This window comes from Notechis scutatus, chromosome 1, assembly GCF_049901735.1.
Source record: "Notechis scutatus isolate UNSWTSFEM ecotype Mainland chromosome 1, rNotScu1.2, whole genome shotgun sequence".
NCBI lineage: Eukaryota > Metazoa > Chordata > Lepidosauria > Squamata > Elapidae > Notechis > Notechis scutatus.
The window spans coordinates 228765042-228787267 of record NC_142009.1 but is presented as its reverse complement, the minus strand read 5'-3'; the positions used below and the strand labels follow the sequence as shown (position 1 = coordinate 228787267).

The 22226-nt window shown below is 39.3% G+C and overlaps 1 protein-coding gene across 3 annotated transcripts in view; it reads left to right on the top strand.

Annotated features, from left to right (window-relative positions):
• The first annotated feature begins 491 nt into the window (after positions 1-491).
• Positions 492-22226, top strand: part of SLC43A3 (solute carrier family 43 member 3) — a 38317-nt gene continuing 16582 nt past the window's right edge. Inside the window, exons 1-4 of one of the 3 annotated variants that reach the window (XM_087950494.1) lie at positions 492-577; positions 12372-12500; positions 15034-15260; positions 15811-15940. In XM_087950494.1, the coding sequence (XP_087806620.1) occupies positions 12463-12500; positions 15034-15260; positions 15811-15940 (395 nt within the window). In that variant the 5' untranslated portion in view covers positions 492-577; positions 12372-12462. Of the gene's footprint in view, positions 578-1058; positions 1226-12371; positions 12501-15033; positions 15261-15810; positions 15941-22226 lie in introns of those variants that run through there. The other 2 variants (XM_026683761.2, XM_026683763.2) reach the window with 2 other exon arrangements.

The window sequence follows — 22226 nt, the reverse complement described above, 5'->3', positions numbered from 1 at the left end:
TGCTTAGCATGCTAAAAAAAAAAGTCTATATAAGGGATTGCTTGATGCACCAGGCAGCACTAAAGTGTTGTAATCCAGAAGACGGCACAAAACAGGACAGCTCAAAGCAGGGGGACAGCAATTTGGACTGCTATTCTGACTTCAGAACAAGGGTGCTGCCTCTACTACTAAAATAGAAGAGAGGTGCCCCCCTTGGCTGCCAAGGATCTTCTGCTGCTCATTGGCAGTAAAGGAGCCACCCTCTGCTGCTTCAAACCCACCCTTCTCTGCTTGGCTTGCCATGGGTGGCAGTCAAAGCAGGAGAAAAGAGGAAGGGGAGGCCCTCTTATTTTCAAGAGGCCGCTGGACTGGTTTTTTTTTTTTTTTTTTCCCTTTGAAGACGTTTCTCTTCTCATCCAAGAAGCTTCTCCAGCTCTGACTGGGCGTTGGGGAATGGCAGGGTTTATACTCCTTGCAGACAGCTGGTCATTTGTATCCTTTTAGAGAGTCGTTGAGGAAGGTTGTTACCCTGAAGAGCAAGGGTTGAACATTGCTGCCCCTGTAAATTGTAGTCGACTGAACGGGGTTGGAAGAATAGGTAAGTTTGGACTTGTCTGCGTTCCCTGAGGAAACTTGGGGATTTAATTCTGCTTCATACACTTTGGGCTAAACGTAGTTTTTAGATGCGTCCTCTCTTAAAAAAAAAAAAAAAACCGACTACAAAGGAGTCTTAAATGGCTGAGGCAAAACCACGGAAGTCCCGCTCCACGGAGGTCGACGGAAGGAGCCCGGGGCGCGGGCGTGTCAGCCGTAACGCCGCGAGGAGACCGTTTGTGCCGCTTCGCCCTTAAGAGGCAGCAAAGGACCCTCGGAGAAGGGCTGCAAATCCCTCCGCCTCTGGGGCGAGCCCGGACTGAAGTAGGAAGAACGACTCTCCCCGAAACGAGGGCGACGCCGGCCAGGACTTGGTTGCCGAAGTGGCCGGCTTCCTCGTCAGCGGCGTCTGGAAGGGCGGAGATGGGCGCCCAATCGGAAAGAGTCCCCCGAGGGAGCCGAGGGGCGGGGCTGCTTTCTCCGCTGCCTGTCAAAAGGGGAAACAACCTGCAGGGGAAATACGCGTCTCCGACCGCCCCGGCCCCTTTGCCTCCCGTGAGCCAGTGGCTTGGTTTGTTTTTTTGGCCAGCGACCTGCGCTCCACTTTTGAGGAGGACGGAATGGCAGTGGACCCTTGACCTTTAGTAAGGAGGTACGTCTAGGAGGTGATGGCGCCCCTAAAAAAAAAGTGGGTGAAGTATAGGGGAGCCTAAGTTTCACAAGCCAGCCCTGTTCAATCTTTTGCCGCAACACCCGCGAAGAGTTTAGTGGTTTTACTTTAAAGGCTTACGGTGCTTCTTACTCCACAAGCTACGAGCCGCAAAAGGATAGGCCGTTAAACAGTTACTCTTTTTGAGGTGCGGAAGAGTCTTGGGGATGCAAGGAGGTGGAAACGGAATCCCTCTGAGCTCAACCTTTGGGCTATGCCAGTTGCTTTGGAGCAATGTTCGAGTGGGACATACCGTGAGACATAAGTCCAGGGTCCCTAGAATAGGTTGCGCTGGCTTGCAACTCTTGTTCCTAATTTCACAGGAGAACTTTGGTGTGTGTATTTGAGAGAGAGAAATTGTTTCCCCCAAAATTATGGGAGAGGTTTTAAGACTTGAAGAGGTAATGTCAAAATAGATAGGGAGAAAGGAGAGAGAAATAGTGTAGAGTAGAAGAAGTCTAACCAAGTAGATAATCCAGCCCAAATTGATCACTGACTGGACATTTGTTTCCTTATTTCATTAGGTTTTCCATACTTGGCTGTTTTGGAAGGTATTAATATTGACATATATTCAAATGTCAAGATATAGACTCTGTACAAAGTTAAAATGGTTTGTACCACCTCCCATTTTTTTTATCATCTGAAAGAAAAGTCGAGAAATGGTGCTTTCCAACAAAACTGGGAAATACTTACAGCTAAACTTTAGAGATGTTGATACTTAAACTCTAGTAACAGTTTATGTAAGCGAAAATGTGGAAATTGAATTTTTGGAATGTTGTCAGAACAAATGTTTATGCTTTAATGAGAAATTACTAGTGGGTTTCTTCTACTGCTGTTTTTTTCCTGTTTTTGTTGCTAAAAGTCATGGTGTACTGTGGAAAAAACATTCTTTGTTTGATAATCTATGTAAACCTAGCAAAGCTCACCAGCTGGAGACAAATGGGAGTTCATTTGTTTTTGAAGAGGTGAAATGTTCTCAGAGAGAAGCAAGAAAGGAAGGAAGAAAGTTACAGTTTATATCACAGGAAGTAAAACATCTCTATAGCTCTTTTAACTGAACAGTCTTTGTGGTGTTGACTTTGGTGTGACTTGCAAGCACGTGAAGTGTCCTGTGTTTTGCACTGGGACTGGGTGGGATGGGGCAACTGCTTGATGAGAATTTGGGAGGGAGCAATACTGCGAAGGGAACAGCTAAGAAAGCCTTTAGAAACCATGGAATCAGGTGTAGAAAACAATTTAAATGTTATGAAAGTTATGAATATATTTAGGAAAAGATTTTTTTTTTAAATGGTGAAGACCCATTTCAATCAAGCTCAGATGGATAACTCTTTGAACATATCCACATAATTTTCTTGGCAACAGCATGGAAATTATTTCACATTGCTCCTTTACAGTCTAGGACAGAATGCAGTTTCTCTATAAAAGGAGATTTGAACACACTGAGCTTGCTAATGGTCTACAACGTCTGAAAAATAAAAGCTGTTAAATGGTTCAGCTTAGCTGGTTTCCTTGGGCTATGCTTCAAGGATTGCGGATGCCCATCTAAGTTTGTGGATAATGAGATTTGTGTTCAGCATTACATTGTCTTTGTAAAGCACTGTTTGTCTCTAGCCTTATCTCTCTGAAGTCCTGTCCACTGTTTGTGGTTCTGAAATGGCAAGCAGAGATACTGAAGCAAAGCAGTTGAAACCTATCTTACTTTACTGTGTTTTGAGGGCTGGTTCAAGGGTACCTCTCACACAGTCATGTACTTCTCTTTGACTACTTCAATCATTACTGAAGGTTTCATAAAAACTCTGGTTTTCTCTCTCTCTCTCTCTCTCTCTCTCTCTCTCTCTGTCTCTCTGTCTCTCTCTCTCTCTCTGTCTCTGTCTCTGTCTCTGTCTCTGTCTCTGTCTCTCTCTCTCTCTCTCTCTCTCTCTCCAGTACTCCTTTCACTAAGATGGAATTGGTTCTAGTCTCTAAATATTAGAATGTTTGTTGCACCTATTCCTCTAGATTTCTTTTGCTTCAGGTGCTTGACAACTGTGAAAGAGACATGTGTTTCAAGTGCCAAACCAACTTTCCTTTTGCAAAGGAAAAGCTCCCCTCCAACACACACTTAAGGAGTCACTAAGATATTGGTGGAACCACAAGTATCCTTCAAATAGTCTGTGCTTGTACCCTTAAGCCATTCTATCCACAATGACTTTATATGGCTTTAAAAATACCTTCAGGTTATTTATTTATATCCCTCCTTTTTATTACTTTTTAAAATAAACCGATCTAATTAATATTTCCTCCTCTTATTTTCAAAACAACAACCCTGTGAGGTGAGTTGGGTGAGAGAGTAGCTATAAATGATAATTGCTTCTTCCCTAAGCTTTTTTTGGTAGAAACAAATTAGGCATCATTACAAAGAGTGATAGAAGAGAATGGACTATATTATTTAATCAATATAACACTGATTAAATGTATCCATTTGGCTTTTATTGATTTTGTTCTTGCCTCAGCCGGCTAGCATCCCATATTCTCTTGGGCATCCTCGGTCTTTCCTGAGCTTTACTGCATCTTCTCCCTTCAGGACCTTTTCTTTTCTGTTGTTCCACCCTTGGAATTCACTAAACAGATTGTGCCACTTTGATTATACAGACACCTTAGGAACAGTTTTGTACACAATGTGAACAACAAATACATGTACCTACAGAGTGCTCACACTGTTCCTACTGGAAGACCTCATTCCATTGTTTCTTCTGGCCATTATTTGATCACCTTTCCATTGTTTCACCTGGCCATTTTCTATGTATTCATAACAGAACTCTTATTCACTTTGTAGAAGAGTGCATGCAAAAAAAAAGAAAAAGAAAACAGATAGGATTTCTGAAGAAGGGGAACTTCCAGTAAGTACTGCTTACTGTGGAGGGAGAACAAAATGTATGCCTTTGATTCCCTCTTTCTGTTTGGAATAAAAAAGTTGACTTTGCTGTATGTTGTAAAAGTTCAGCTTTTATGGAAAATTATGGTATTGTTTGGAAAATGCAGGGACCTCTTGTTTAGAAAATGTATTTTTCCCACTTTTTCAAGGTCTTTACTGCAGATAGAAACAAAAATAAACTTCAACCTGGTTCAAGAAGCAGGTCTTTTTCTAAGGAGGATTAATGCTTATTTATCATATGGATTTGAGCCCTGACCTTATTGCATAGTAATAAATTTGAATTCAGGTCCTTGTTATAGTATTTGAATAGGATGGTGCAAAATTATGAAGAGATTTGCAAAAATATTCAGTGACAGCTAAATATGACTGAAGCTCATAGTTCAATTCTGTACACTTCTACTCAGGATCCATTCCCACTGCAAATATATTTCACTCCAAATCACATCATTTGGCTTAGGGGCACTTTGAGAAGACTCATTCCAGAATACCCAGACTCTCAGAGAATGGAAACTCTCCATTGTACAACCTGCTACCAGTATAATACTTCAAACAGAAACCTAGGTGGATAATCTATGCAGTAAGAACACTGTGCTCATAATTTCTGTTCGGTCTGTGATGTATTGCTTCAAAAGATAAAGGTAAAGTTTTCCACCTGTCCAGTCATTTCCAACTCTATGGGGCAGTACTCATCTCCATTTCTTCACCGATGGAGCCAGTGTTGTCCAAAGACATTTCTGTGGGCATGTGACCCGCATAACTATATGCCAGGGTGCATGGAATGCTGTTACCTTCCCACCAAAATGGTACCTATTTATCTACTTGCATTTGCATGCTTTCAAGCTGACATTTTGTAGAGAAATAGCCAGGATCTATTTGGACAAAGGAGAACAGAATTAATAGCAGTAAGCTTAGAATAGGTAGCCCTGTCAATTGTCTCATGGCTTAGAAAAAAGATCATGCCAGGAAAATAATTCTTCCCTGGGCAGTGCGAATGTGAGCTCAATGAGCTAATGCCCACTTCCTACAGGTGCTTATAGCAGGAATGCTTTTGGATGGAAAAGGACAAAGTGGGGAGAATTAGAAGTCTATCTATTCCATGGAGCAATAATCTAGCAAAGTGGCTTCAAGAGAATGTCTTTGGCACTTCCCAGGTATCTTAGGCCATGACAAATGGTTGTCCAAACTCTTCTTAAAAACCTCCAGTGTTGGAGCAACCATAAAACTTCATTTCCTCCCAGGTGTCATATCCAAGACTTCCGCCTGTATCCCTTGGAATCTGATGAAGGAATTCTAGGATAACATATTCATGATGTCTTTGTTCAGTTGCCATTAGAGGATTGGCAAGGATTGACCACTTATTCTTCTGCTGATATTTGGCCTCAACTATGTCTACTCAGCTGTTTAATAAGGCCAAGGGACTCTCTTTTTTAGATTTTTATCATCCCCACTTTCATACACAACTCAAGGTGGTGAACATACAAATACTCCTTCCTCCCCCTGTTTTTCCTACAACAACAATAACAACAATCCTGTGAGGCGGGTTGGGCCAACAGAAAGTGACTGGCTCAAAATCACCCAGCTAGCTTTCATGCCTAAAGTGGGACTAGAACTCACCATTTTCTGGTTTCTAGGCCTGCACCTTAATCTGGCTTGTGTGTTTCAGTTTCTGTCATGGTCGTGGGCTGTGTTTTCAGCTGTGCTAAACTGTAGCAGTATGGCTTACACTTTTAGTTTAGCAAGTTATATAAACCCAATCCCTGTGATTTGTAAGCCAACATTGATACTTAGTAGTGGTTAGTGGTGGTGAGTCCAACCAATTGTGTCTTATCCAATACATCTAGAGCACGTAGAACATGTCAAATTTTTCAACTTTTAATTTCAAAATATTAGGGGTGCTCAAAAGTTGTGACATGCTTTGGGAATTGTGAAGTTATTTTGATTACTTCAATATAATGTAGATGTGCTCGGTAAGTAACTACATAAATATCATAACTTTTTAACATTTTCTTTGTTTCATTTGTTAACCCAATCATATCTGTAGTTCTAATTATGTAATGGGGCAAGGGATTTCCCACCCACCCTCACTTAGGACTGTTTTCAAGATGCAAATCCTACTTTTCTTGTAGGTGGGCTACATTAGACAAGCCAGTGAATAATAGAAACCCCATCTAAGCTCATAATGAAGATTTAAATCCTAGATAAACCTTGATCTGTCTAAGGTGGCTTGATCTGTCTAAGGTGATCTGTCTAAGGTGGCAAAGCCCATTAGGGCATCTTAACCATTGTATAAAAATTATATAATTGCATAGATCCCAAGGGGGCTGGTTAGACAGAAAAATGAGTGTATGTTATATGCAAGAGGATAGTTGTGTCTTTCTAGATATGAAAGACCACTTATTTCTAGCTTTAATAAATTATAAGGAAAAGAAATTCAGGTGTAAATCTCAGTAGTTATAATTTAGACTGACTCTTTGAGCAGGGAAAGAAACCTCTCCCTGAACTGAAGAATACAGTATAAGGGTAGAATTTCTTGAGGAAATTGACAAAGGATTGTCCTAAATATGTTACCAAAGTGGATTTAGTGTTGCAGTCAAGGAACAGTTTTCTTACAATGAAGAAAATCAGTTATCCTGAAAGAACGTCAATGCTAGATCATAGTTAATCTTTAGAAATGCAACTATTTGGGATAATTAAGAGGACTTTTTACAAGCCTTTGTAGTAATATGCCTCTATTAAGAGTCCATTCAGGGTGTTGAATAAACAGATGAAAGGGGCAAAGTCTTGTCAGGGATTAAAAGGGCTTTTAAACTGTAAGTACTGTAGCCAAGTTCAGAATCATGTAGGCAGTGGTTTTCCCTGTGACGCTCCATGGAAGCAAAAGTTGGGCTTTGAAGAAGCAGGATAGAAAGAATATTAACACTTTTGAACTCTGATGAAGGAGAAGACACCTGAGAATACCATGAATAACCAAGAGAATGAACAAATAGATCATCAACCCAGAGTTCTCATTTGAGGCAAAAATTACAAAGTTCAAATTATCATATTTTGGGCACCTAGCTCCCTAGAGAAGATTATAATACAAACAAAAGTGCAAGGAAAGAAAGAAAAAACCGGATAACCAGCAGAAAATTCATGCTGTACTTCCATCAAGATGAGGTTGCAGGACTATCATTTAGGCATCTTTAGGTAAGTATCTTAAACCAAGAATCTCCATGTCCAGAACTCTGTTAGCACTGTTTGATTTCCAGACTGGAGGCTTCTGTTATTTTAAACTATAAGCAATTTCTTCTTTACTTTGTTATTTTGTTTAACTTCGTTGATTGATTGTTTATGTGCCATCGAGTCAGTGTTGAGTCTTAGCAATCACATAAATAGATAGTTTACAAAGATGATTTGTTCCTAACGTGGTCCTTTAGGTCTTCCAACTGTTTACCCACCACTGCTGTAATTGAACACATCTATTTCTATTGAGTTCTGGGAGTCTTAACCCACTCAGATCTGGAATAATCCCTGCAATTTTTTAGAGGAGTTAACTGGGGACCTCTGCCATTCCAAAGATGGTGGAAAGCAGCTGATGATGCAGTTTCTTAGTAGCAGACCACGCTCTTTGGAAAACCGGTGACTTGCAGTAAGAAACGCCTCTAACCTTCTGGCTTTCAAGAAAGTCTTGTCCTACAGACAATAGATTGTACTAGGGTTGTCTGGGGACAGTCAGTTGATAGGGAGCATTGATTATTACTGAGTCCTTGCCAGAGTGATCAACAAATAATTGTATACATACATACATACATACATACCAGTATATACATACATCTCCAGCTCTTAAAAAGTGCTGCTGGTGGTTATATTTTTAAAAAGTAAAATATGTGAATTTCTTCCGGTTTTAGGTCATTTTAGACATGTTACAAGAGGAAACTTGCTTTACTAGAAGAATATTATGGGATCAGGATTTATGGTTTTGATGACCAGATAGAAGGCATTATCAAAAAAAGAGTTGTGATGTAACATTAGGAAGAGAGGTCAATTTAAAATTTTACCTGCTGTAAAGAAGATCGAAAGCCACTTCTTTTTACTTTCTTCTCTATTTTTCTGCTATTCTTTTCCTTAATGCATTTTTAGTTATCTTTCTTTTTTGTCTCTTGTTCTTTTTTGCTCTATTTTAGTCTTATTCTTCTGTTTCAAATTCTGTATAAGTAGTACTATAGGATCTGATTAACTTTTCTCTGTTCTTTTTTCTAGAATGTACATTGTGTGTGTGTGTGTCAATGATTAGTGCACTGTTACCATACTATGTAGAATTATAGGAGTGTGTGTAGTTCCTGTGCAATATTGAGAGAAGAGTAAATTTTTGGCAAGAAGGTGTGGATGACAAAGTTTGATAGCTGGCTGGCTATATGGTTTATGTAATGAAATAAATTCACCTTGAATATGAAATTTGACTTCTCAGAATCTTGAATGTCAGTTCCTCCAGCCTGAGATTTAATTTCTGAACTTTGTTATGTTTATGTTCATTAAAGACAACATTGAGTATTGCAGGTAGCACAATTGCAGACAGTCTTACAAATAAATGTCTATCTTTTAAGGGAGGAGTTGTTCTGTGACAGTTTATAGCAGCATTTGAACATTACAGATTTTGTTGGTTTTGACAACAAGGCATGAAAAATTAACCGGTAGTCATTTCCCTATAGACTAAAAAGTAGGTTCTTCTTCCTCTTTGCACAGGCTAGTTCAATTTCTTCTTAACCACAAAGCTATAGCTTTCAACAAGAGGGGTTGATCATATAAAGCATTTCTGGATATATAGTTTATTATCTATATGGAGTTGAACATTTATTGTCTCAACTATATTTTTCAACATGTCAGCCTCAATAACATGACCAGGTTATCATTTGAATCATAAAGCATTCTGCCTCCAATTTTTTATACTTAATACTGCTTCAGTATAAAACCTCTAAAATTTTCCCAGATAGTGTGGCCATGGAAGGATGATGGAGATGCTGTCAACAAAGCAAAATTGTGAACAAAATTCATTGTACAAAATCTCTGTTAAAATGCAGCTTAGTTTCTGAGGAAGTAAACAACTGAAACTTTGTGAGTTTCTTTAGAAAAGATAAATATTAAAAAAAAAAAAACCTTTTCTCCATAGATAGATTACTCTTACAAGTAGTCCTCAACTTACCACAATTTAGCCCAATATTTCTGTTCATGGCAACGTGATGCGGCGAATTTGACACCCGTGCCTTAAACCATCTCATAGTAAAATAACTATGCTATGTAACACCTCCTATCACAAATGGGAAACATTTGTTAATTTTGCCTCATTTTACAACCTTTCTTGCCACAGTTGTTAAGTGAATCATTGCAGTTGATAAGTTAGTAACATGGATGTTAAGTAAATCTGGCTTCCCCATTGACTTTGCTTGTCAGAAGGTCACAAAAGGGGATCCCATGACCCTGGGATACAGCAACGGTCATAAATATGAATCAGTTGCAAAGCATCTGAATTTTGATCACATGATCATGGAGATGCTATGATGGTCATCAGTATGAAAAATAGTCATGTCACTTTTTTCAGTGCCATTGTAACTTTGAACGGTCATTAAACGAACTGTTGTAAGTTGAAGACTACCTGTAATAAGATTTGTTTGGCATGCTTTATTTTTGACACATTCATGTTGGCTTCTGGTTATAACTTTGCTTGTCTCAGGGACCCGCACTTTTGTTGCTTGGTTAGCTTTTCCAGGAACTTCCCAGGTATTGATGTCAAGCTGATTGGTCTGTAGTTTCCTGGATCCATCACCCCTCCCCCCTTTTTTTTTTTTTTTTTTTAATATGGGACAACTCTTTCCTGGTCCTCTGGTACTTCTCTAGTACTACTCCAGTATCTTTGAAAAATACGGGTCAGTAGTTCCAAGATCACATCTGCTAGCTCCTTCAGAACCCTGGGATGTAATTCATCTGGTCCTGGTGATTTGAACTTCTCTAATTAAAAGCTGCTCTGAATTTTTAGGAAAAAGAGATTTGTGATCTCTGGATATCTGCATTAGGCTGAATTGCTGTTTTGCATGATGCTTTGCATAAACTACAATTAGCTGCCTTTTACTAAACAGTGCCATGATTTATACATTGTGCTATGTCAAACATACAGTGGCTTGGTATGATATATGTAGCCAGGCACAATTTGACAGGTGTGTGGGTATAGGCCTGCCTAATTAGACAATTATTTCTCAAAGGTGTCTTGTTCTTGATTTTTAATAGAAGATGGGCAAACCTAGCATTTGACCTTGCCTTTAGTCATTGTATGCACCTTCTTTGTGGATAATTTCACTACTGCAGACTGGCCACTGTGCTCTTGAGGTTATAGCAAGAAAGCAAAGACGTATGGGTAAGATTATAATGCAGAGACAGTAGACTTTTAGGAAATTATCACAAACAGATTTAACATTATAGTAAGCAGGAATTTGACTTAAGGCATGAGGTTTGGAGTGTAAGATCTAGTTTTGCTAGACACAAATCCAGCTGGGTGACCTTGGGCCAGTCACTTTTTCTCAACACAAGGAAGCAGAAAATGGCAAATCACTTCTGGAAAACCTTGTCAAAAATACCTGCAGGGACTTGTCCAGATAGTTTCTGAGAATTGTACATGGCTGAATGGAAGAGAAAAGGGAGAACTTTGCTCCCTTCCAAATGTATGGTGTTCTATTTTCAAATTCAAGTAGAAATAACATATGCCAAAAGGATGATTGTAGCTGTCTTTGTCCTTATTTGCAGCTGTATGAAGTAGAACGTTTAGTCTTCTAAGCCACTCTAGACATTTTTAACAATACCTGCCTTTAAACTGTAAATAGTCATTCAGCAATAATTAAGCAATAATTCCTTATCTAACCTATAGTCAAATACTACAAAAGGTTGAGTTCTGGGGGAGGTTCTCTTCTGCCTCTAGATAATTTCTAATTACCTCTAAATGGATTGTGGATTGCCTGCCTCTCTTTTAACTTTGCCAAACTTTCCATTCAGCCTGGAGGCTGTGATAAGGGACAGTGAGGTGCCAGCCTTTCCTTCTTCCTTGTTAGGGGCAGGGAGAAGAACTTTGTATGGTGCAAATATTAGAGAAGCTGGCTGGGGAAGAGAAAAAGGAAACATGTAGGTACCTATGCACTTTTTAATCTGTAAAGAAGTGGCCCTTGCATAGCAAAAACATAAAATGCCTTAGGAGTAAAATTTTCATGTAGTATATAGCTTTATGTGTGTGTTTGTGGCAGTGATATTTTGATGTGAGAACAGAAGTATGGAGACTCTGTCCTTAGTCCTATTTGAGAAATCTTAGTGGATACCTCTTTCTAAAGAGCACCTGTAGCACTTTGAGACTAAACTCTGCTACTGACGACAGTTGTGAGACTGACTGCAAGCCCTTTGTTGTTTGAAGCTAAATATCCAAGTTTTCATATTTCTGTCCCAAACAGCAGTGGGTGTCTGGTCCAAGCCATGATAACATTAAATGCACCATGATTTCATTAAATATATGAAGTAAAAAAGTTGTTTCACCTGCATGACAACTCCATGACCCATGTGATCTCCCTTAACCTCTGCTGTGGAAATCAATGCAGAGGGAAGGCATTTTCAAAATAAGACCCTGGTTCACAACATTCTAGGTAGATGATGCATCTGCCAGTTTTCATCCCCTTTTCCACATCTAACACCATATTCTAAATCATAGTTGAGGAAACCAACAGTACTCCAGTGAGTCTTTCCACACATAATGCTTTGAGGAGGAAGAAGTGGAGGAGGAGGAGAAGGTTCAACAGTTTAAAGAAATGCTTGCAATCCTCACATACACCATATACACTCTGTCATATTTACCTGTAGCAAAATGAATGAATGTGAGTCTGCTCCCAAAGATATTAATAAGAATGACCTGTGATATAACTTAGTACAGTGAGCTGGTACAGATGTCTAGGCATTGATGTGTGAAAATATGAAATGTCAGTATATCATTATGTTTCTAGTGCAGTCCACAGAATCGATACAGATTTCCACAATTCAGTTTCTTTGTTGCTTCATCTATTTCCTTCCTGTGGGGAGGGAGGAGACTCAAGGGAGGAGGCATAATTTGTTCACTCTGTTGCACATGATAGCTAGATGTGGTCAAGGATCAGTTTCTGCTTTCGCCTACAGATGATTCTTCTGAGCCATACGGTCTTCATTTGGAAGAGCTTTCTCTCTTGAGAAGTCCATCTGCCCTCCATATTCTTTCCAAGAGCACTTAATGGAGAACAAAACTGATCCCGATGCTGAGAAGACTAGGTAGGTCAGAGATCGGTATGCCCTTCTCTTCATTTTTGGTTGTTGCCCAGCCTAAAATAAGCTTGACATAGGTACATGTTTTGGAGAATTATCTAATTCTGAAAATAAATGTAGTGAAAGTAGGAAAGACCAAGGGCTGTGAGGGATCAGGGGTTCCATGAGGTTGAAAATAACTTAAATGTGAGTTATGATGATTGAAGACTTAATAGGTAGAGCAGATAATATTATGGAGGCATATCTGATGAGAGTGAAGATGAAGGAGCTCTGCTGGGAGGCAGTTGAATAATAAGAGTCGGGGACAGGCTGCCTAATAGGGTGACCTCCAGACACATTGGACTGCAGCTCTGTTGTTTCCAGCTCTTAAACCTCTCTCAAAAAGGGAGCTGTTCAAGTCAGCTGGGAAAAATAACCCAGGAAGCTTCAAGAACTTGTTCACTATTTTGTAACATTTTAACTACTCTGAATAAAGCTATTGTGAGCCAGTAGGGTGCAGTGGTTCAAAGCACCAGGCTAGAAACTGGGAGACTATGAGTTCTAATGCTGCCTTAGGCACAGAGATAGTTGGGTGTCCAGGCAAGAACAAGCTAATTCTTAAAATCTTGCTAAGAAAAGGACTTCTCCACGTAGTCTCCAAGAGCCAACAATAACATAAAGGCATGCACATGCATACACACACACATTATTTTGCATTTTGGATAACCGAGAAGGAGAGGAGACAAGATGTTTGCAATAGATCATAGTTTATAATGGACAATGCAGTTGCAAGGAAAAATATCCTGTACTTTTGAGTCTCTTTTTAGCCTATTTTTTTTTTTATAGGGGATTGCCTTTCTGCATTTTAACTTACTTTGCTTTCTTAGTGCTTTCTTTGTTTCTTTTTTAAGCCGACCTTCAACAAACTTCAAAAAGGCCAGTTTGCTAGAGTAGAGGTGACTGGTTTCCTTGTTGTTATGTTTCTGCAATACCACCTGGTTTGCTCACAGATTTTCATAGCAAAGGAAGTTTGACTCTGAATTTGTGGAATGGAGCAGATCTTGAGGGATGAAACTAGACTTCAGTCCCCTTCCAAATGAGTGAGGGTGATGGGATGTTTGTTTACTAGCAACAACAACTCAGTATGAGTGGTTAACATTTTAACAGGGCTGCAAATTGAGCAGAACCCAGAAATGGCAGAACATTATTTTTAACATTTACCACCACCCACAGTTTAAAGGGAACAGGTTTTTATTAAAAAGAATGTGTGATTAATGATTCACGGGCAAAGATGCAGCTATTAGTTACGCAATACAGCATATTTGTATATTTTGGGGGATACACACAAAGAATTAGATGCAGATGGCCATGTATGAAGCTATTCATATACAACCTATCACAATAACAAGACAAAACGGCTTCCATCTTACTGCATACAGGGTTGAAGAAATGTGTAGTGATGAGCTTGCCATAAAAGATAGGAAAATTCTAGAAGCATAGAAAGTGAGGGGGTTACCTGGAGGCTCTGGCACATGACAAGCGGGAGGATAGGTGATTGACAGAACATTGGTTGCCTTAACTTGAGCAGATGGCAGGATATGGCTCTGAATCTTGCAAGATGCTGAAGACAATGCTTTCCTGTTTAGCAATGATCATCTGTATAATATAAGTGATGAAACTACACTGGCATGGCTTCTTACTTTCATCCTTCTTCCCCTTTCTGAGTTAGTATATACATGTAAGTGATATGGACAATAGTGGGGTGGAAAGAGCAAGTGATAAATAAACAAGGTTACAATGACATCTTTCCTTGCTTGAACCAATAGGGAAGGATGTTAAAAACTATGGGGAATTAACTCTTCCATTCCTAAGTAAAGCTTCTTCAACCTTCATCTCCTGCAGCATTTAAGTTTAGATAAGGGCTTTCATTGGCTGCAAGGATGTGTTTTTTTGCTGAATTTAAAGGGTTTATAGTGGCAAACTACTTTGATCCATCTTGTGAAATTTCATTTGAAATGGTGAGAAGTTTCCTGCATGTCCCAGCCTTGTCCTGGGAGTGATTGCTAGCCAGTCAGATATTGTTTAGGGGAGTGCCTGTCCAAAGAATAGCTACTGCTGTCATTTTGTCATTGCCTGGACTTCACTTCAAACAAAGATATGAGAAACATGGTCAGCATTCTTGGGAAGCTGTCAAGAAATGCCTAGCAACTCTACCAATGTTACTGTCAAAAAGCAATTATACATTCTAGTGCAGAGGCAACTGAGTCATCTCAGTGTTGGATGAAAGCGTTCAATGGTTACCATAGTTAACTTGGGAATGTATGAATTGTTGAGCAAGTTTGTTTTAGTTCCAGGGATTTATGTTTGATCAGTTCATCCATTGCAGTAAACCATAATGTTACTTACTAACGTTTGTTTAGGGTGAGGTATATATTCAGTGTCTGCTGTTATTTCTGGCTCAGAGTTAAGTGACCTAGGCATTTGCAGCTTATTTTAAAAAAAATCTGATTAATGAATGAAGTAGGGGACCAATCATTCCATTAATCATTCTTTTTTTCAGATTAGAAAAGGCAGAGAAACGGAAGGAAAGTGCTCCTGATGCCATGGAGTCTCAGAAGTTGGAAACAGCCAAACGTCTGGCTACATTAATCACAGGCCTGGTGGAGTGCATGTGCTTTGCAGGCATCATTTTCGGGTGGACATCGCTGGTCTATGTCCTCAAACATCAGAAGTACTTTGAGAACTTTTGCAAGCCAGCTGCCAATACAACCATCAATCAAACTCAAGGTATGATCTGAGAAGACAGGAGGGGGAAGGTATTTTATCCTTTGTTGAAGTTGCAAAGGTTAAACTAGCAACTAGTTTCATACAACCATATGGCAGGAACATGCTACTTGTAACTCTCTCAAACCAATTTCATCACTCTGAACTAGGCCCTATCAATTGCTCAAACCTTTGAAAAACATTCCACCAGTGCAAAAACTGAAGATGGTTATCAACCCTATGGCCCATTCCAATATGTGGCCTGCGGACTTAAATTCTGCTTGATGCTTACTAAAGTCTTCTCACTGAATTTAATAACAGCAACAGTTGGCTTTGTGGTGCCATCATGAAAAGTAAACGGGTTTTGAATATGACACTTTCAAGTCTCCTTGCATCTCTTATTCCAGAAGAGACCTGCTATCTATTAAAAATGCAGAGTTGATGGGGTTGAACAGGGAAACCTGGACAACGAAAAACCAAATGTATCAATATGGAAGATAAGACATAGTAAACATCTGCCTGTGATTTTATGTGGCATTGGGGATTACACTTAAATTTCCTCACTAATTTACAGACTGTACTGCTCAGGATGAACAGTTATCTCTCATCTTCACCATTGGCTCCTTCATGAACAACTTCATGACCTTCCCTACTGGCTACATCTTTGACCGCTTTGGCACCACAGCAGCCCGTCTGGTTGCCATGTAAGTGTTGGATACACAACTCACTCACTCCCTGTCTTTCTTTCTCAAGAGATAGCTGATGCCGGAGAACCAAAGTGGAATTTCAGGAGCACCTTTGTCTTTAATAATTGCATAATAAGAACTTGGCAGATTCTTTGATCAGATGAGAACCTGCTGAATTCCTTCCTGTTATGGAACACTTAATCTCCAGGTCTGAAAGCTTTTTTTTTTTTTTATAAGGAGAGCTTAGGCCAGAGAAAGACAGCTCTGAGACTGTCAACAATAGACATACGCTTGCATGTGTGTGGTTTGTGGAGCAGCAACATTTTCCTTCTCTCAATTTGCTAATAATAATAATAATAATAATAATAATAATAATAATAATAATAATAATAATAATAATAATAATAATAATAATAATAACAGGTTTCCACCATTTTCAGGCTTATGCATTTTCAAGTAGGAAATGCTGGAAGTGCATGAGTCGTGGTGGTGCAGTGGTTAGAATGCAGTATTGCAGGCTACTTCTGCTGACTGCTAGCTGCCAGCAGTTCATCATTTCAAATCCCACCAGGCTCAAGGTTGACTCAGCCTTCCTTCCTTCCGAGGTGGGTAAAATGAGGATCTAGATTGTTGGGGGCAATTGGCTTACTCTGTAAACCACTTAGAGAGGGCTGTAAAGCACTGTGAAGCAGTATATACCGTTATTTAAAGTGCTATTGCTAATTACAACATCAATTATACAACATTATACAAGTTAACAGTGATTTCTAAATCTACAAAACTCCTAGCTTTCTCTACATGTGTAATGTGGCTTCTTGTATTATTTACCCCATGATTATGGTCTCCTCTCCTATTCCATGTAAAATTTTGGGAGCATTCCTTTGCTTCCAAAATGTTGCCCATCAAAAGTGCCTCAAAAAAAAATCTTCAGTCTCTGCAGCCTGATTCAGCAACGCAAATGGGCTGGAAAGTGTTGAATGCTGGCACATTTTCCCATGAAAACCAGGGCCTCCTCTCCATGGACATTTGAGCTGGATCTGCAGTTGTAGCAAATGACCTGGGGGGAATGCTGAGGTATCCATGTGGATTGCACCCTTCAGTCTGTGCATGGAGGGCATCATTTTTTTTGCATGGCTTCTTTGCACAAGACCACTGTGCAAATAGGGAAGTGAAACATTATGGAGAGACGCTCTAGCCCATTTCTTTCATATTATAATGGGAAGTATTTGTTAATGCAAGACACATTAAAATTGCCCCACAGTCTGAAACAGTTAATCTATGCTTGCTGCATGCATGGAGCAGGCTTCGGTGATGGAAGAGATAAAGTTCCTTCCGCTCAGCATATGGTAACAGAAGGGAACTATGATGATCAGAAATTCTCTGCTGTACATATATAAAAATGTGCACACACACACACACACACTCTCTCTCCTTCCCTCTGCCCCCCCCTCTCTCTTGCCTTTCCAGTCTATCAGAACTGCCAGACAGCTGAAATGATAAATGCCTATTATCTCTGACAACCCAGGCGGCCTCCAGGAGCCCAGAGAACTGTTTTTTCTTGACATAATACTCACCTCCACATATTTTAATGCATAGTTTTCCACCCTTTCGGTGGAGGGAGTGGGGAGCCGCACCCTAAGGAAGTAGAATAGGAATTGCACTATCCTCCCTCCCGGCAGTGATGTGTCTAAAGTGTAAGTTCTGTATTCATCATAGCCATCTACCAAATGGAATTGGACATTCAAAGATAAATGTTTTTGCTTTTGTTAGTATGTCTGGCAAATTTTAATTGTTTGATAAATTGATTGTATAGGAAAAGGAAACCATAGAAATGTGAAACAATTGTGTAGCAATTATTCAGGAAAATATTTAAGAATGGAGAACTCCAGGACTGATTGATCCTCATGGAACTCTGAAATATCCTTATGATGCTTATACTCTATTTTAGTCTTCGGTCCTAGCCCTTCACTCTTGACGAATGTATCTTTTCTTTTATGTATACTGAGAGTAATTGCACGAAGACAAATTCCTTGTGTGTCCAATTACACTTGGCCAATAAAGAATTCTATTCTATTCTATTCTATTCTATTCTATTCTATTCTATTCTATTCTATTCTATTCTATTCTATTCTATTCTATTCTATTTACCTTTTTTCATTTTCTGTGACGACTTCAACTTTTGAGGAGAGAAGATTGAACCAAAATAGGAATTTTCTTTTGCTTTTGCCTTTTCTTTTGCTAGCTAGTAGTGTTTTGATGTTTACTGAGCAGCTGGTATATGGACTGATTAACTTTTCCTTTTACTGTGAATATACCGTGAATTTTTAATATGTTTAGCTTCTTTTATTAATCATTATATTATCATTATCATTATATTATTATTATTATTATTATTATTATTATTATTATTATTATTATTATTATTATTATTATTATTATTATTATTATTATTATTATTTCTTTCATGATATCAGCTCTGCTGTTCCTGCCTACTGCCTGTGTGACCTATCCTTTTTCCATTTTCTATGTCAATCTTTTTTATGTTTAGATTTTCACTAAACTGTGCTGGGTAGCTACACTGATTTCTTCTTTCATTTCCCCCCTTTATTACAATTACCTATTTATTTTTAGTTATCTTTTAGGAATTTCTATTTATCCTGAACAACTTTTTAAGTAGTTTTCATGCTGTGGTATCCTATTTCTTATGGCTTTGAGTTTATTCAAATCAATCTTTTTTTGAAATTCAAGATAGAGGTTTGATTCGACAGTTAAATTTCCTTCAAAAGTCAAGAACTCCAAGAGTACAAAATTTCCCCCATGCACCTACTAATTCCATTTCTTCAGCTAATTCCTCTCTATCTATTAGTGTCAAACCAAATGGAAATTCACTGCCACAAAAATATGACTCCCCATTTTCTCAGCTAGTTTTAGTATGCATTAAATAAAGACTGTTGATGACAGGACTGACTGGGAGAGGTAGTCAGTAGGTGGGAACCTGATCCTGTTGTCTGTTAACAACCTGTGTTTATGATCAATTAGGAGTTGTAGTGTAGATTAGAAGACTGCTCCCTTTGTGAGGTGGTAAGAGTCCAGATCTTTGAGCGATGTTGATTTGTATCTACAAAGCGTCTTGTCTCTGAGAGGCTTTCAGTGGTGCCAAACCTCATCTCAGCTTTATGCAGCTTGAAGTCCAAGAGTTCCTGTGTGACTACAATCCAGGAAGCTGAAATGTGCTGTGGCTGCACTTTAAGTTCCTTAATTGACTGCAAATATTAATGGAGAGGGCGAAGTTATGCACCTCATGTGAATGGACTGATTAACCACATGCAGTAGGGCAATGCTGAAGAGGCTATTTCTCCCCCCCACTTCCTTCACGGCTGTAGCAGGGCACATAGCCAATTTCCCAGAGCTGGGCAAGTCTTTTGGAAATACTCAGATGCACATACAAAGCATGGTGAGATAGACTTCCAAGGTCCACACCATTTCATGACCCATTTCATGGGTCTGCATGCCAGTGGAGGGTGGGACCTGAGCAAAACAATACAAAACCTTGCCTCACATTTAAAGTATCACTAAAAGCCTTTTAGAATAAGAATCATTTCAAAGGTAAAACATGCTAGTCCAGTTTTGCCAAGGGAGGGCATTTCATGCCTATGACCGAGAAACAAAGCAAATGAGGAAACGTTGTGAATTTTGGACCAACAATTATTTCCTGCAAAAAATAGCTGTTTGTAAGCTACTATTTGATCCTATAAGTAGCTCTATCAGCCAAATGTTACCCCTTTGATTTCAATGGGAGCATCTAATATATGCATCTAATATAAGTGCATTTTCTGTTAAAAATAAGCATGGTTGAGAAGTGGCTTGCTTTGACTGGCTCACTTGTATAGAACAGTAGGCCAGGCTATACGAATTAACTATACAAAGGCAGTTTGAAAACACAATTAATTCTAGTCAGGAAGCAATCACCCATGACAATGTAAAGAGTATGTTTTACTTTACTTTCTGGGAGCTGGTGCCAAAAGCTTGAAAGAGGTATGGTAGCAGAGTTAGATGGGAGAAGTTTAGTTTCTCTCTGAAAGAGGCAGCCTTTGTAGCCACCCAGCATTATTAGCAAAGCATCTGTGAGTCAAGTCAAACTGCTTCATTGCCAGTGAATGAAAGATGCAGAAAGCAGCTGGGGGCGGGAGCAGCATATGAAATGGAAAAGGTTACAGTGGATCCTTGTATGGTGCCAAAATTAGCAAAACTCATGTTAGAGACATGAGACCGATACTTTTAAAGTGGAAACTCTCCAGTATTACCCTTTTAAAAATTACCCTTTAATGCCCTTAGAAGCCCTCCCAAGCAGAACGGAATGGTGCCAAACACCAAGTTTGGCCAGGCTGAGGAAGGTGCTCAGTCACTGGTAGGCAAAGCTCTCTTCAGGTTTCTTACGGGGTAGAATTAAAGACAACGTTGCCTCTAAGCCAGCAAAATCAAGGCTGGGAGAGAAGCCCGAAGGGGGGAGGCAGGAACCACCGAGTTCCATCAAATGCATGCAGTCTGAATACATCCACTTTGTTACGGTAGACAACTGGGGATGTAAAGATTGTGCTAAAAGCTTTTGAGAAAAGGAAGATGGGTGAAGAAATCTTTGGGTACATTTGACTCCATTGCTGATGTTCAAACGATCCATCTCGGTCTGTAGGAAGCTGGGAGGACAATCTTTCCTTTGGAATTACTTATGGGGCAAAGATGTGCTGTGGAAGAGTCAAACAAGGGGTTGCATAGCAGAGTCCAAAGAAGGAAGTATGGAATTCAGGGCAGCTGCTTTTCACATAAGTTCATCGAAGCCCAATGAGATCTGTGGTCAGTGGTGCACCCTCCCCAGGCCTAACGCAGCCCACTGATGTTTATAGCCACCTTTTATAGCGAGAAAGACTAAATCATTAGTTTAAGAAGGGACATTATACTAGCCTGTTGAAATGAATTGGGATTAGAATGGCAAATTCTGTAGGCTTTCTGTAGAGCAGATGTTTGGAAACAGCTTCAGTGTGGAAGAGGTCTCAAAATTGTGAGAAAAGTGAGAGGTTTCCTCATCCCCAGCTATTGCATCCGATGCTGCTAATTGTAATAATCAGGCTCATTGGATTCCATATATCCCCTGAGTCCAACTTCCCTGGATGAATGCAGAGGTGCTTGCTTCTGTGTGCTGCTGCTTTTTCTGAGTTATATTCTGAAATATAAAGTGTCTTTGACTCATCTTCATAGCGATCTGGCGAGCCGTGCCTTTCATTATTATTAGCAACCTAAAAATAGGGGCTCCAGAAAAGGTCAGAGAGCCAAGCAAGTGGCTTTTTCAAGTTCTCAATGAGAATATTGTCTTCAGAGGCATGTTTTCAAGTCACTGTTTAACTCTTTCCCTCCATACTATAGCTCCAATGGAGAGAGAGTAGGAGAGAGAAAGAGAGGTAAAATCACTTCTTCATTTCCCCAGCCATTTACTGGATTGCTCAATTTTCCTTGAATCTGCTGTTTGTACAAGAAATGATTGTGTTCAATCCAGGCATTTCCTCTCATGTCTAAAACTATTTGCATACTTATTGTGGTTTCAGTAAATATTGCAGAAATAAATGAATAATTTCACCTCTCATAACCACTTAACTTCATTGGGTAACTGCAGGAAACATTCTCAATGTGGCAACACTGTAGAATGATGCAATACCAAGAATATCTGAAATTAGCTAAGATGGTTATTTTTGTTTCTTGCTGCAAAAGCATTCGAGAATTGAAATTCATCTCTGTCTTTCTTAGTGGTCAGATGTGACTCACCGTTTGAAGATGTGATATTATTAAGTGAAAAATAACTATTTCACTTATGTATTTTTTCTCAAAATTTAATTACTAAGTTGTATTATAATAGGAATGACACTAAACTGTTGACATGAACATGAACTAGTCAGTTGAAAGGTTCTCAACAATTTTTTAAAAAGGTTATGGGTAAAATGTATATGATTGACTACAGTTTTTACTTTCCCCTGCAGTTTTTATAGCTAGAGCTGGGATGGCAGATTAGTTATTTGGATGACAGCAAGGGCTGGTGGAGAGGATTTAACTCTTTCCTTTCCTGGTATGACCCAAGAAATTCATTACTTTGTGAAGAAATCCATCTAGTGGTAACAATAAGCAAGCTCCACTCAATGCAAATAGCAGTTTCAGAAACAGGATTTTCTTCTTAATTAGGGGAGCAAAAGGTAAAACACTCTAGAGCAGGGGTATCAAACTCAAGACCCGAGGGCCTTGGATCCAGCCCACAGGGTGC